The sequence below is a fragment of the Stigmatopora nigra genome, chromosome 8 (assembly GCF_051989575.1).
Source record: "Stigmatopora nigra isolate UIUO_SnigA chromosome 8, RoL_Snig_1.1, whole genome shotgun sequence".
Lineage (NCBI taxonomy): Eukaryota > Metazoa > Chordata > Actinopteri > Syngnathiformes > Syngnathidae > Stigmatopora > Stigmatopora nigra.
In genome coordinates, this window is record NC_135515.1 from 4,328,445 (window position 1) to 4,344,466 (window position 16,022).

At 41.6% G+C, this 16,022-nt stretch overlaps 2 protein-coding genes across 3 annotated transcripts; both read left to right on the plus strand.

Moving 5' to 3' along the window:
* The first annotated feature begins 2,683 nt into the window (after positions 1 to 2,683).
* bmp16 (bone morphogenetic protein 16) lies at positions 2,684 to 9,281 on the plus strand. 2 transcript variants are annotated; one of them, XM_077723464.1, is made up of 4 exons: positions 2,684 to 2,983; positions 5,595 to 5,755; positions 6,528 to 6,871; positions 7,142 to 9,281. In XM_077723464.1, the coding sequence occupies exons 2-4, from the start codon at positions 5,709 to 5,711 to the stop codon at positions 8,059 to 8,061; spliced, it is 1,311 nt and encodes a 436-aa protein (XP_077579590.1). In that variant the 5' UTR covers positions 2,684 to 2,983; positions 5,595 to 5,708; the 3' UTR covers positions 8,062 to 9,281. The 2 variants fall into 2 exon arrangements, with proteins under 2 accessions (XP_077579590.1, XP_077579591.1); XM_077723465.1 differs by lacking the exon at positions 5,595 to 5,755.
* A 4,969-nt stretch (positions 9,282 to 14,250) lies between these two features.
* On the plus strand, positions 14,251 to 15,673 carry LOC144200366 (histone H2A-like). The gene is made up of 2 exons (XM_077722464.1): positions 14,251 to 14,376; positions 15,116 to 15,673. Exon 2 carries the CDS (start codon positions 15,136 to 15,138, stop codon positions 15,550 to 15,552), a length of 417 nt encoding a protein of 138 aa, XP_077578590.1. The 5' UTR covers positions 14,251 to 14,376; positions 15,116 to 15,135; the 3' UTR covers positions 15,553 to 15,673.
* Positions 15,674 to 16,022: the final 349 nt, after the last annotated feature.

Consider the following 16,022-nt stretch of genomic DNA (forward strand, 5'->3'; position numbering starts at 1 on the left):
CAGATTTGTTTGACTGATTCATACCATTTCCATCCATAATTCTATTTAAGAAACTATGTTTTGGTGGAATATTACCCTGTTGTTTATGGGCATTCAGATTCTTTGTTCAATTCCTGTCTTTTGGGGTACTTTACTTTTGTGACTCATCCTGCATCGTGACGCACTTCTTTGGGTGCTCAATTAGATTTTGGTTGAACAATACAAATGAACTCGTCGTTAATCTTCGTCGAATCAGTAAATTGCACAAACAAGGCTTTGGGTGAGTGACGTCCACCTGCCTGATGCTTTGTTTTCTAAAGTTCTGTGCAGGGAGATGAATTGGAAGTTGTCGGAACAACCTGTCGCGGGGGGTCGTGTCTTGGTGGGGGAGACTGGCTAGTTTGGCTCGGGAAGTGGAGACGCTGAGTGCTGCACAGCAGAAAGAATAAGGTGCAATGACAAAAGCTTTAACCTTGGGTCAGATGTGCCCTAATGGAGCAGCTACCTTTGTCTAAATTTCTGTAGCACAGACTTATAAGGCATAATATCACTAACTGTGATATTAGATTAGATTTGAACTTTATTTCATCACGTATTTGGGAAATTCCAATGGTTATAGTAACAAGACAGTCGCAAGCAGAGACACAGAAGACATTGTAGACCTAGGAAAAAAAACTGGAGCCACACACAGGAATATGTGGACTAAGACTGAGGCTAAATATGCAGAATCACTCTTTTAAGCTATAGTGGCAATATTGCAACTGCTCAAGATCAATAAAAAGTGACAAAAGATGATTTTTAATGTACACATTCAGACAGTGAGGCAACAACAGTGATGTGCAAAAGATGGTAGGTTACTTTTTATGGAATTAAAAGTCCAAACATAGTCATAGTCTTTGGCAAAATGTTTTGAAGTCAAGTTAAGAGTGATTTTTTTTGGAAATAGACCAGAAGCTTGGCAGTGATGACTCCATCCTTTAGGATCGCAGACTAAACTAATGACCTGTTTCTGATTTGCTTGGCACCTTGCTCCTTGGCTTCTCTGTTAGTGTGACAAAGTTGACGGTAAATGTCAATGTAATGCTGTAAGGCGACTGTCCAAAATGATAAGATTTAGTTGCTAAAAGAATTTTGAAAGCAAATTGTGATCAATATTTTTAGAAATGCCTTAAATAAATCACTTTAACACTTTTTTTACTTTGAGGCACTATGTAATTTTTTCAAAATAATGTGAGTTTTAACATTTGATGCTTGATTTCAGGATACAGCCAGGATGAATGACCTGCTAAGAGGGCGTTGAAAGGTTTTTCTCCACCCCCGTTGGCGGAAGTCAGCGGGACCAGACTGCAGACTTCTTTTCCAGAGGATGGGAAACCTGGAGGCTGGAATCGCTTCTCATTTGCAAGGAAGACCAGGCAACGGTTAGTCAAGCCGCAGATTGCCCATGAAAGAATGTCCAGGGGCTATAAATGCCTTTATATGTTTGACCCACATTTTTCATCTTGCAGCATATTGTGTCCATTATTGCATCCACTGATGCTGTTTTAAAGATAATAATATCATGCGTAGGTTTGGTATTTCTATCTATTAAAGTTAAAAGGGCCATGAATGGATGCTTTACTCATTCACTGCCTGGCAAAAGCAAAAAGGTGGTTTTAAAGGCTGGTTTAGTCTTTTTATTGTACAGTGGCCTGACATACGAGGAATTTGAGATACGAGTAAAATTTCGGGCAAATATTTATCTTGAGATATGAGACACACTTTGATATATGAGCATACAGGTATCAGAATGTCAAACTAAATTAAAATTAAGGTTAGATTTAACTTATTTTTGAGTGTGGCTGCATTTAAATTTGTCTATGTTGTGTACGACCATTGTCTGTCACTGTATGTGCATGGCGACCAATCAAGGCTGTAGTCTTTTTGATTGAATGAATAAATACGACATATAACTGAGGCATACAAACACTTGTCTTATTCCTTAATTACTGCTCACAGAAATGAATGGACTGCCAGACGGGAAAAACAATATGGCCGTGTGATAAGTGTGTTTTCTTGTGTGTTTTGACAAATGAAGATTGTTCCGCGTCCGTGTGCGTGAACCCTAATATGTGAGACGATGCAGACTAAACAGACGTTTGCTCATGGGTCAACTCCATGAATACAAATTCGGGAAAGGACGAGTGCACCTTGCTTCTCCCGTCTAATAGTGAGTGAATGAGAACTGCCTGCCTTTTTTTTCTCTTTTCTTCCATCCAATCACAAACGCAAACCGTGCTGACTTCACGGGCCGCTGACTCATCCATTCATACATTTGTTTTGATTATTTATTAAAACCCAATCCCATTCAGAGTAATGGGGGCCACATATTTATAATGAAGGAGCCATTGTCCCGCTGCAATGGCGCAACTGAAACTCAGCAGGTGAGTTTGTTTGTAATTGAAGTGAAGGGAGGAGAAAAAAAGCTAAGTATTTTTCAGTTTGATCACTTTGTTTTCTTTATTGAAATGATTTCTTAGAGGAAATGACAGGTAGGAAATGGACTTTTTTTTTTTAGAAAGGAAAGATAGCAAGTGTTTGTATTTGTGTGTGTGTGTGACGGAGAGAGAGAACGAGAGAGGGAAAAGGGGAGGAGACAGAAAAGGAAGGGAGTGGGACAATATAGTGAGAAGGTTGAGGTCCAACGGGGACTTGATTCATTCACTCACTCTCCTGCTGACTCTTTGCATACCCGCACAATAGCACCTGCACTGTTTTTTTAGGCAATACACGCAGGTGGAAGGTGTATCTTTGGATACAACATGGAGGGAAAATTACACAATTTAGTGGGAGAGGATTAACATCCTAGTAGACATTTGTTTTAGTTAGGAGAAGAAAATAAGTGCTACATAACACTTGACATAATCCACTCTGTCCAAAGGAGCAGCAGGGAGAGCCCAGGAATCGGAACACTGGAGCTCAAGGATAAGCCATGGACACTGCGTACATCCCAACACACCTGGAGGTGAGTACTGCGTACACATGTGTAAATACACAAGTGATTAGAAATAATTTGGGATTATGAGATGAATTAGAATTCAGCATTTGCAATTACTGTTTTTATTCTAATGAATATTGCTGACATTTTTTTAAATGGACTATTTAATATTCTTGTGACATTTTGTTTGTTGCATTGATTTTTTTTCAACTTTATTAGTACATTTGTTTTTACATATTTAAAATCAAACTGTGGCTCTCTAAGATAGAACCTAACAAAATTAGTTTTATTGCAATTTTTAAGATATATATTCAAAATAACTTTTCATTTCAAATTATATTTGCGGAATATCTGGTTGAAGATTCTGTTTCTGGAGATAGTGAATTCTAGAGCCAACTACACCTAAAGGAAAAAATACAAAGTGGGATTAGAAGAAAAAAGTTTAGTGCAACAGTAGTCCAAACATCTGTCAGATCTATCAATATTTCATGAATGACTGAAAATAATATTCACTTACAGTATTCTAGAATTTAGGAGCACTGGCAACAGACTACTTACTACAACTGCTACTTACTTTTACTCATTACTCACTTTTTGTGTACATTTAAATCTAACCAGTTGCATTTATTGAATTCATATACAATGATGAAATAAAAACACATAAATGTGTCCCATCCAAACCATATACTAGTGGACAAATAACTACATTTTGCATTCATACGCATGACATAAGCGACAGTACTATTTTATATGACAATACAACAGACATAGCAGTGCATTGTGGGACTTGACGCATCAGTGGTGCCCTCACCTGTGGTAATTTTAGATGCTATTGCATGACACTTCAGGGTGCTTGAGCACTCCAAATACTCCCGTTGGTCTGGGATTGCACTGCTTAAGACATTAGTCGCAAAGGGGGAAAGACACATACACACACACACATATGAGTACAAAGACAGCAGTTGCTCAATCCAAACTCCAGTGGGAGAAAAACTACCTGTTCCTATTATGAGTTCAAAGAGCGGCAGGTAATGCAGCGAGCAAATCGTGAGGCTGCCGCGATCCTCATTAATGCGAAAAGCAGGCAGTCTGTGTTTTTTGCATAGCTGTCAGACGCGAGCATGACGCTCACAGTCATCGGTGAGAAATGTCAATATTTCCACCCATGCTTGTCATGAGAGGAAGAGGGAGGTGGAGCTCTCTCGTTTGAACCACAATGCACCTTTATACTGTATACCATAGGTTTATGTACTACCCCTTATTTTATGAGGTAGTACTTATAGTCATTCTACTGTAGTGTTTGTGTGTGTGTATATATATATATATATATATATATTAAAACTCATTTTTTTTTTCAAGTGGCAGCTGAGTAAACATATGTACATGTGGATTTACACCCACAAATGAAAATGAAATTATGTTATGCACACTCATAATATGGCAAACTTGGATGTAGACACAAATGAAAATGAAATTATGTTATGCACATTCATAATATGGCGAACTTGGATGTAGAGACACAAATAAAAATGAAATTATGTTATGCACACTCATAATATGGCGAAATTGGAAAAGGCAGGCACTGATGGATCATGAAAGTGAGTACAGGTGTTCCCAAAATATTGAATTTGGAACCAAGCCATGAATTAGATCAGTATTCAAGTACAAATATGACGTGATTGGGGTTAGCCCACTTTTGTTTTTACTCAATTTTAAGCGGGTGATTGTTGAGCACAACAGAGAGCGGACTAGGGAGGGGACTGAGAATTTCAGCAAGCGAACGAGAGAGGGAGCGAGGAGGAATTTGGGAAAAAAGAACACGGGAAGAGCAACAGGAAGGGAAAGTTGAGAACCAGGCGTAACATGAAGACAGCGGCGGCGGATAAATCAACCAGCTGTGGTGACACTCGGGGGGCCGTCTGTGTGCCGCACTCTTCCGCAAAAACACCATTCATACAAGGCTTTGGAAAAATCGGACAAAATAGAGAGTGAAAGACACACCGTTGGGGTAAAAGGGACACACTCATAGTGAAGGAAGGAGGAAGGGGAAAAGCCATGTTGAAATAAACAGATAAAAAGAGAGGATGGGAGTTTATCGCAGAGGTCAGGCTACGTACAATATGTCTCTTGGTGGACACCACCTCTAAACCTTCATCTCACCTCAGTCAAAATAATTCATCATGATATTTTTTTTTAAAGCTCACAGGAATGTTCCGTATCAAAATAATAAAATAAAAAGAGCAGTCGTCTTTTGAGGGGGCAAATATATGTACATACATGCACAAATATGTTTTTGGGCCACTCCCATTCAAAATGGATTGGATGTCTCATGTCTTCCAGGTGAGAAAGTGATTAAAAATGTCCCAAAATTAATAGGACAGGGGGAAAATCGACAGAAAGTGACCTATGGGAGAGCCAAACATGGTATTTTCTAGTTGTTTGTAGTTGCAAGTACTTCCAAATAAGTGCCTTTTAAAAGCGGGGAGTGCCCCGCCCATGCTTTGTGAACCTTTGAACTTTTGAGTATCTTTTAGTAGACGAGGAAAGTACAGGCGAGATGTTTCTCTGCTTGTTGTCATTCCACTTTTGGAAAAGCCAACGTCTTCTCTGTAATTGTCTTTCTCTGCTTTGGCCTCAGGTGAAACAAAGCGAGCGGGTGTGGCCTTCGGTCACAGCGTGACTGACGGCTCGCGACGATCCCACGCTGCTTTTCTCGTGGCCTTTGAACCCGAACCGGCGTCCGCAATCACGTATGCATAAAAGCATAAACAGATATGGTCACACCTGTTGCCTGTTTCTGTAAGTGCGGATAGATTAGCGGCCATTATAGCATCGTTATGTGTCAATTCGGGTCATAAACGTCTGTCTTATCTGAACTCGAATCGATTCTGAGTCTCGTAAAGAGATAAAGGAGGACAGCCAAGTAGTTTTTTTTTTAAAGAAACATTGCTTTCTAATTTGGGAATTTCGAGAAATGAGAGCTCTTTTGTGGGCTTTATTTTAAACCCTAATTTTCACCTCAGGTGGGCTGTTAGGTTAATGAGTGGTTGACTTATTAACTAACATCTGTGTCACGATGGTATGCGGGTTGCCGTGATCGTTAGTGTGTGTGACCTCCCATTTTGTGTTCACGTTCCCACAAAAATAAGGTGTGTGGGAGGGGGGAGGTCATTTTGGACTATCAGGAATGTGTTTGTGAATTAATATGAAAGCAGTTAGAACAGTTGGAAAGTTGTCAATCGGCTTCCTGAGTTTCTCTCTGGCAATTTCAGATGATGAGAATAATATGTTGAAACACGTGGGAAAATATGGTGAGGTCTGAAGAAAATTAGACTGAACTTTGTGGCCATAATAATCATAAAAGTTGCAGTATATCTGACGTAAACACGACACTGATCTCGACCAAATGAACATTTCAGTGTGATTTCGACATCATGTTTTCAGAGCCAGTTTTCTTCAACAAGTTAAAGATGGGGGGAAAAATTAGAGAAAAGTACAACAACAAAACTTTATTGACCATTATTACAATCATTTGAATCCGTTTGAATGCTAATAATGCTTTTCCCGTTAGGTCCACCATGCTCCCTGCTAACATCCTGCTCCTGATGGTCCTGCTGCTACCCCAAGCCTCGCCCAGTGGTCAGGGTAACACCGGCGAGGTGGACAATGGTGGGCTAGCCACCTCCGAACCCTCCCCGAGCGAGTCCTTGGCTCGGACCATCCAGAGTCTGCTGCTCAGCCGCCTGGGCCTGCAATCGCAGCCCAACCCTCGGCCCGGTGTGCCGATTCCCCGGTACCTCATGGACCTTTATCGCTTCCACCAGCAGCAATACCACCTGCTGGAAGACCCTTCCTTCACATTCCCCAGCGAGCACGTGCAGCGGGCCAACACCGTACGCAGCTTCCACCACAACGGTAAGAACACGTCAACATGAGAGACCTTTAGAATGCCCCAATTGTTGGATATTTTATCAGCCTGTAGTGATGTCCAAATCTACTTTATGACTGGTGCAGTTATCTTTGACGAGTCTCGTTTAACAATCACAACATGTCATACGCCTTGAGCACGCGCAAAGAAGATTATGTGGGTTGCCCGTGTACGTGTATACACGCACATTTGTGTATGCACTGAACTTGGGTCATATTATTTAAACGATGTTTTTCGCTCCCTTGTTGTTCTTGTAGAGCCTCTCACGGCAGAGAACCATAAATGGACTCACATCTCCTTCAACATTTCCTCCATCCCCTCGGATGAGAAGGTTCTTTCGGCCGAGCTGCGCCTCCTACGAACCGCCAGGACCACGTCCCTCAATCCAGGCCCCCGCAGATTGAACCTATACCTCTCTGGGCGGCAAAAGGACGCCCCACCCACGCTGCTAGGGACCAGACTCCTGGCCTCCGAGCCTCAAAATCAATCGTCCAGCGGCCTATGGGAAGCGTTCAACCTGAACGCGCAACTCTTTGATTTGGCCCTGAATGGAGATGTGCACCTGGGCTTCCTCTTGGAGGTGGTGCCGGAGAACAGTACCGGTCAAGGGCCGGGCGAGGGACAGAAAGGGGGTCATTTGAGGGTGCGCAGGTCCGTGGGGCAGGACGAGTATATCTGGGCCCAGGAAAGGCCCCTACTGGTCACGTACGGTCACGACGGCCGCGGGGAGCCGTTGGTCCGACGCGGCGGGAACAGAGACCGAAAACGACGGGTTAAAGCGTCTAAGACGCCTAGTTTGGGGGACCAGACGGGCAGGGTGAAACGAAACGGCGGGCGTGCGGCCAAGCTCAAGCGTCTCTCTCGCAACCGCTGCCGCCGCCATCCCCTCTACGTGGATTTTAACGACGTGGGTTGGCACAAGTGGATCATTGCGCCCAGCGGGTACGACGCCTTCTTCTGCCTGGGCGAGTGCCGTTTCCCCCTGGCCGACCACATGAATTCCTCCAGCCACGCCATGGTGCAGACGCTGGTCAACTCTGTCAATGGAGCCGTGCCGCGGGCTTGCTGCGTGCCCACCTCGCTCAGCCCCATCGCCCTACTCTACCTGGACCCCCAGGATCGTGTCGTGCTGAAGAACTACCAGGACATGGTGGTGGAGGGCTGCGGCTGCCGGTAGCGCCACCCAGCCTTAACAAAAAGCAGCAGCTATCAAAGCATTGTAAAGAACAAAAAGGAAGCCTGCGACCATCTATGATGAATGTAGTTAGCTATTTAATAAACACAAAACACTGCAATGCTGCCAGGAGAACTGCGCTTGTGTTTTGAATGTACGCTATTATTTAAAATATAAAAGATAAAAATAAAAAAAAATCATACATAAACCCGCCCGCCCTGCCATTCTCTAAATTAAAATGTATTTAAAGGGTGCAGGTATGTTTGCGGTGTATTTAGTCTTGGTGGTATTTAAGGAAACATAAATTATGGCTATATATTGTCTGTTTGTGCGTCAGGTCAGCTGAGCAACTTAAGTAACAAAAGCCGTGTTTCTTTGTGTGTGTGTGTGTGTGTGTGTGTGTGTGTGTGTGTGTGTGTGTGTGTGTGTGTGTGTGTGTGTGTGTGTGTGTGTATGATTTAGGGGTTGCACAGACCAGTAGGATTTTGTGAGCCTTTTCCCAGCGTACAAAAGTATAGCTCAATTCGATCTCATTTTCTAATCCATTTCAAATTGTTTCCTCTTTTCATTAATTAATTCTTGCTAAGAAGAAACTGCAAATCAACAATGTATGTCATGTTATGGACATAGTTAACACATCTTCTTGATAAAATGCCAAATTTGCATATATTAGTCATAATCGAATAATTTTGTTGCGTATGTCTCTGTGTGCACTACAATTGACTGGCGACCAATCTAAATAGTCCTTCTTTTGCTGGGTTCGGCTCCGGCACCCCGTGACCTTGACGAGGATAAGCGCTGTTGAAAATGAATGATGTGCTTAAATTTTTAACATTTTGTCCATAGTTTTGATCTCCAGGACCCAAAACGTGATGTTTCTTAGTATTTAAATGAGCATCCTGTTTCAGGTTAGCTTTTCATGTATTTTTGACATTTTGTATTTCACCATAAGATCGGTTAAAAGGCGTTATAAGTCGTGCAACCCCAGTTTGTGTACGTGTCGTTGCTTCTATCTAAGTGAAGTGTCGTTCGCCTTGTCTGCATGTGATAAAAAGCTAAATAAATAAATGAAGCAACTACGACGAAACATTTTGGTTCCTTCCAAAACGAAGAGTTCTCTGCTCACCGTTTTTTTTTTTGTGTCGCATTCTCTTTGTGACTTTGTGAAAACATGGACGTAGCAGCTTGTAAAATGTCTAGAATATGACTCCCAATAAAGAAAACAAACCAAACAAAAAGCCTACGAGTTTTCTCTGGGTGCACTGGGGAAGCCACTATACTCTTTTTGTTTAAATAATGAACAATAAGTTCATAAAAAGAACACTATTGATGTATGTTATGCTACCTCAACTAACCCCTTAAGTTACTTATGTTAAGCATATAGTACAAGTGACCAGATAATGAAGAAATATTCTTATTTTTTAATTTTTTTTTAAAGAAACATGGTCATAAAGGACATTTGACCACTGTCCAATTTCCAATAAAATGCGGATGTGCGACAGTACATATCACATCATAGGCCATAGAGCTCATTTAGTGCTAACCTTTGGCCTTCCTCTTCCATTATCTAAGCCTTCCACTCTCCAAAAAACTGGGCGGGGGTGACCCCAAATCGGGGGCCAGCCAATCGGAAAAAGGACAACCATTCACGCTAGGGGAAATTTTGAGTGTTCAACCAGTTTGTTTTGTCTTTTATGATGCTCTCTGCCTTTCTAAGGGATTTGTAGATGCTGAACAGGGTGGGTAGGGGGTAGTTGATGATCTTTTGAGCCGCGTTGATCAACCTCTGCCGTCTTTTACACTTTGATATGTGTGCGTGATGCACCATTAAGTGAGAGGAGATGTCAACGACTCCACCAGAGACCAGTCCCATAAAACAAAGCAAAGCGAACGAGAACAAGTGAGGCAGGTGTGGAGAGTCAGGCCGTCAATCAGGTCCCGCCGCTCGCCAGGAAGCCCGGTGGGCCCGTCCAAAAAGCCTTGGAGGAGCAGACTGAGATCGCGAACAACATTCCTCACAAAAGCAGCTTTTCCAATCCAGCTTCCTCTTCATCCCATTCTTGTAAAAGTTTGCCGATGAAAAATGATGTTTTTGCAGGTGGCCCCCAATTTGTTGAGATCCACCTTTCCAGCTGGATTTTGCAAAGCAGACGAGAATGGCTTAGATGGCTTTAGCCTAAGTTCTTGCTTCAGTTGCTGTTATTTTTAGTGCTTGTAGATGAACGGAATTAGATAGGAGCCTATTTTGCATTGATGCAGGGATTCCTTTTCCATCCCATGTTAATTCTTTATTATTATTTTCTTAAATCTGTCCAAAAAAGTCAAATAATAAAGGATTAACTGTCAATTAGCCAATCACGGAAGCCCTCATTGACAAACAAAACACCCATGTGTAAGAATCAAGTAAAAATAAGCATAATTTATCATAAATTTGCCTTGCTTTTGCAATTCGAGACTTTCTGTCAAATGTAGTTCAAGATCTCAGTCGTAATCACGAAATACTTCCTGGTAACGACCATGACACACGACGGAAAACAAATCTGACCAAAACCTAGGCCGCTAAAACGGTGCCATGACATCAGCTTTGAGGCTCCCCAAAAATATCCAACCCCGCCCGAATGTGAGACGGAGAATCAAAACGTCTCCTTGAAAAAAAAAAAATGAAAAAAAACGTCTTTTCAACATCTGGTCAAAGTTCCCATTGGATTTCAGTGCACACCTGAGACTTGTTTCTTCCACTTGTCGCAAAGTGGTCCGGGTGTTACCCAATGCCGATCCCAATTTTCCATATTAGTCCGTGTTTTCATCCCACTACGTGTTTTCTCTTCTACATTCTACCGTCTATCTGTCATTGATAGACGTTAAGTCAATAAGGCGAGCGAGAGCCAATGAGTTCTTCGGCAGATGTTTACCACCGTGAGGGTTGCAGACGAAGCTAATTTGCGAGCACTGGCCACGTCTCTTCTCGAAGGATTTACGGCCGCTGTCTCGCATCTAATCAGACGGGTAAACAAAGCCAGAAATCCGACAGGAGATGTTCGGCGTTGTGATTTACGGCCAGAACGTCTTGCTAGCATTAGTTGGGCTTTGGGTGAATTTTCAGGGGCGCTGGAGCCTATCCCAGCTAACTCCTGGCACTAGGTGGCCAGCCAATCGCAGGACAGAACAGAAAACCAATCACGCTATAGACAATTTAGAGTCTTCAATCAACTAGCCTATGAGGAGTATCCAGAAAAAAAACCACACAAGCCAGGGCCAATCATGCAAATTCCCAACCTGGGATTGAATCCTCGACCTTAGCCCTGCAATGCCGACCCACTAACCACATACCCAAATAAAAATACATTTCAAAAACCCAATCTTTTAACAAATAAAAATGGGAAATGAGGAGAAAAAAAAGTTTGGACACCCCTACTGCAAGTCCATTTTTTATTATATCCGAGGAGGCCCAAGGCGCAAATATGTGTGGGTGAGCATTAGCCACCCATCAATGCGTAGATATATTATCATGTTCCCAGCAGCACTTTGAAAAACAGCCATATAAAATGACTTGTCCTGTCTGAGAATGAAAATACCTGCAAAAGTTGATACTCACGAGACCACACGCGCACCAGTTTTTAGTAAACTCTATAATTCATCACAACTACAACCAGGTCCTATATATATAAAAAAAAAAAAAAACATAGCCAGATGCTTTTGCCATTTCCCAAAACTTGCTCTGAGTCAACATCAAGTGCATGTGAGTGTGTTCAAGTGTGTGTGTGTGTGTGTTCAATTGTGTGTGTGTGTATTTGAGTGTGTGTACATGCGTGCTGGCCACAAAGAGGCCATCTGGGTGCTCACGGCGTACCATCAAATGCTGTTATGGAAACAATGAGCACTTTAGCAGGTGTTCCTCCTCGGTGTGTTTCCAAGATGGCCGCTAATAGAATAATGCATGGAAGCAATTACGGGGCGCTTATAAGAACGCAGATTGTTTTATTTCAAGAAAAGGACACCTGCGGATGGCGTTTTTTTTTTAGAAGGAATCAAACCCGAAAACAACTCGTTTAAGACATTCCTTGCATTCCGTGCACGTGACTGTCGGCGTGCGGTACTGGAATAAAAATTTGAACCCTTTTTCTCCCATAAATGAAGTATACTTTGGCGTGAAAGAATATTTTTTTTATGCGTCATAGCAAACATGGGGATCCAACCAGCGGAAATGGTGTCCTAACATCCTGAATGACGGCTCGGGAATTCCTCCCATCAAAAGAGGAGAGACGTTTGGACAAAAAGTCCAGCTGCGATAGCCAGTCATTCGGGGTGTTTATTAGCGAACGGGTGGCTCAGCTTGTTATGTTATGAAAGAGAGCAGAGTCTGGGAGACATAAAGCACAATCCACTTAGTATTTTTTTCTTACATGCATGGAGACCCACCTCTTCGGGTGGGGTCCACTTGGGAAGAGACCCATGCCAGGACTGCCCGCCACTTCCTTCTCCGGGGCTGTTCTCGAGGAAGTAGGAGAATTGTGAGAGGGGAAACTCCCTCAAAGACATCATTCACATGTGAGAAGTCATATTTAAAAGCGTGTGATTGGACTGTATGAGGTTACACCATCTATTAACTCACTGATGATAATCGAAAATCTACTTACAAATGTCTCTACTTACAAATGTCTCTACTTACAAATGTCTTTACTTACAAATGTCTCTACTTACAAATGTCTACATATAAAATGTTCAGGTTACGAAACACATTGAGATCTAAATACATGTGTGTTATTTTATTTTGAAATTCTGCTGTCTGTCCACTTTGCATTATTTCCAAATGGATAAAAAAGGAAAGTAGGAAGAAGTGAAGAGGAAGGGGAGAAAAACAGATGGTTTGGAGGCGCGGTAGCAGCGTACAGGTGGGATGTGAGGCTGGATGATGGAAAATCTCTTTGTCCTTCATCTTTCTAATGATGTGATGATGTCCTTCCTCTCAAATCCTGCTCTGTGCCAAATCCAATTTCTGCTTTTTATGCCTCCCGACGTTCAACTAGTGTTGAAAAGAGGGTACGAACATATGGAAGCCATCGCATCCGGATGAAGATTGGACCAGGATATAGACTCAGAGGGGGAAAAACTATTTAGCATTTCTTCTATTCTTGACTCATCTACCATCTAAAATTTCCAGAAATAGTAAAAATGGGAAGTAATACTTCCCGAAATAGTTTAGTTTTTTTGGGAGGTTATGATTTAACCGTGGCTGGAAAGAAAACAACTCCCAAAAATGGATTACGCCTTCTCATCTTACATCTAGATGGATGTGACTAAAATAAAAAAACAGTACTCTGTCGATTTACCATTATTAGCTCTGTCGCATTACAAGTCCATAAAGCTGAGAAAAGGACTACAAGTAGCAACACAATCCTCGTAAAAGCCATCCTTTTCAGATTTATCACTCCTGCGAGGGAAGGCCAAAGAAGCCGTAAGTGTCCACCTTGTGACACGTGCAGGCGGAGATCAAATGTTTTTGCCGTATGCGACGTTTCTTCTTTCGGCGATTGGCATCTGCTTTTGCCTTCAGTCGCGACTTGGACCGAGCGATAGGATCACTCAACAGTTTGTCTCAATTCGTCAGTGGGCAGCAGCAAAGTCCAGTGTTCGTAGCTACTGTTGCTAATAAACACAAGGGGCCTTTCGTTATTTCCTCCCCAAAATAACTGTCAAAAACATCTGCCTTGTTAGATTGATGACGACCTTCACTATCTGCACTCAAAATAGATAACTTGGTATCATATTAATGATACTGAGAAATAAAAATACCATATTTTTTTGGACAATCAAGCATGAAGAAAAAAATATAAAAAGTCAAAGTAACTAAAATGGAGAACAAAACCCTGCCAACATAGCAGTTTTACAGATAAATAAAAAATAAAACAGGCTTTTGGTAGCTAGAGAGAAAAAAATAAACATTTTAGATTAGTCGCACTTGACTATTAGTTGCAGGCCCAAACAAAAAGTGCGTCTTATACTCCGGAAAATACGGTATGTGTCAATAATAAACAAACTGTTGGGGATACAAAAAATGTTGCATATATATTTTCATGCCCCGGCAGGAACATAGTACTGTTTTTAAGCACCCAATATGGGATGAGATGAGCTCCAGCACCCCGTGCAACCCTGAAATGAAAATGAATGAATACTATTTGAGGCTGTCTGATTGCTCAGAGGTTTGGCAATTAGTGAGTGCCAGGTGTGGTCAGTCATCAAGTGACTAGTGCTCTCTAATAAAAGTAGCTTGCTGAAGCCAAGTGTCAAACTTGTGTCTTGTTTTTAGTCCCAGAACAGGTACGTAAATGCTTTTGTTTGGGTAAACAATGGCTAGTAGTCATTCTTGTTAGTTTTTGACATATGTTTTAATTTAGTTTTGTGCTTTGATACAGAAATGCTACTCTTAATATGATATCTTATGGGTTTTTTTGACAGGACATGCATTTAGTTCTCCTAAAATTAAATAACTGAAAGTTGCTTTCCTCTTTTGGTAGCCATTGCTAACTTTGGAATGGATTGGATATTTACTCGTTTCACAATAGTGATTAGATGCAATACAATCTGTCATCCATTCCAATGTGATGACACCAAATTCCATTTTTTTTTGTGTTTGTGTGTAGTTCTTAGTGGTTGAAAACTATAGTGTATATATTGCTTATTTCTTAGAACCCCCTAACACTGACTTTATTGTCTTACAATACTAGCATTGCTGCAACATAATTGTTTTAAATCACTTGTCAGTTTCATTGTAAGACAACTTTATGAATGAGAACTAAAAATTGCTCCCAAACTCAACTTATATGATGAGTGGCCTCATAATACTAAGAAAATTCATCACTGTTTATTTGGTCATGTGTTGATGAACTTTAGCTGGTCAAACTTGACCAGTGAGCAACTCAATGGTTTCCCCAATTCCAGCGAACAAGTTGTCTCACAAGCAATGGCACCTAAGTCGTATTTCCTTCCCAACTGAAGTGTATGTTTTCCAATTTGTTGTCTGTTGTTGCACTTGTTGACTTTCCCATTTTTTTGACAGAAGGCCGAGAAGTCTCAAGTATGTCTGGCCGTAAAAAAGCCGCCGCCCCCAAGGCCAACACCAAAGTCTCCAGGTCCACCCGGGCCGGAGTGGCCTTTCCCGTTGGCCGCATCCACAGGCTTCTCAGGAAGGGCAACTACGCCCAACGCGTGGGCACCGGTGCCGCCGTCTACCTCAGCTCCATCTTGGAATACCTGTGTGCGGAAATCTTGGAGTTGTCTGGCAACGCTGCCCGTGCGAATAAAAAGCAGCGCATCGGTCCTCGACATATTCTTCTGGCCGTTAGGAACGATGAAGAATTGAACTCCCTTTTGGCCGGTGTTACTTTCGCAGAAGGTGGCGTGATCCCAAACATTCAGGCTGCACTTGTTCCAAAGAAGTCAGTGAAGCCTAAAAAGGATGATGTTGCCAAAGATGTCCAGTCACAAGATTACTAAATATTTATATTCAATGTTTTTTTTAAATGGCTCTTTGATAATAATAAAATTTTGCTATTGTATTTTTTCGCACTGTCTTTAAGGATAATAAAATGTCTTCGACTCCAGGTCTGTACTACCACCTGCTGGTAATTCTACTTTATTTATTTACTGTATTTGTGGTAAAAACCAAGTGCACGGTTCATTCTCATCGGTAGCAATAATACCCTCATTTTTACACTAAATTATGCACATTTCAATACATCTCCTTTGCAATTTTAAAGGCACGTATTCATCTTGGTGTTGTGAAATGAAAACGAGTTCTACTCACAAATGTTGGCCTTGGATTTTTATTATAATGCATTTCAACTGATCTGCAAAAATAAGAGGTTATTTTTCATTGGAAACTTCATTCAATAATCATACCAATAACTATAATACTGCTATTCTTTTCAAATAAAAGAATTAAGCAGTCAATGCTAGTGATGGTG

Bases quoted from the DNA above. Each gene is read 5' to 3' on its own strand.
- bmp16 (XM_077723464.1), top strand. From the start codon at position 5,709: ATGCATAAAAGCATAAACAGATATGGTCACACCTGTTGCCTGTTTCT. The intron at 5,756-6,527 runs GTAAGTGCGGAT...TTTTCCCGTTAG, and splicing joins CACACCTGTTGCCTGTTTCT to GTCCACCATGCTCCCTGCTA. The intron at 6,872-7,141 runs GTAAGAACACGT...TTGTTCTTGTAG, and splicing joins ACGCAGCTTCCACCACAACG to AGCCTCTCACGGCAGAGAAC.
- LOC144200366 (XM_077722464.1), top strand. From the start codon at position 15,136: ATGTCTGGCCGTAAAAAAGCCGCCGCCCCCAAGGCCAACACCAAAGTC.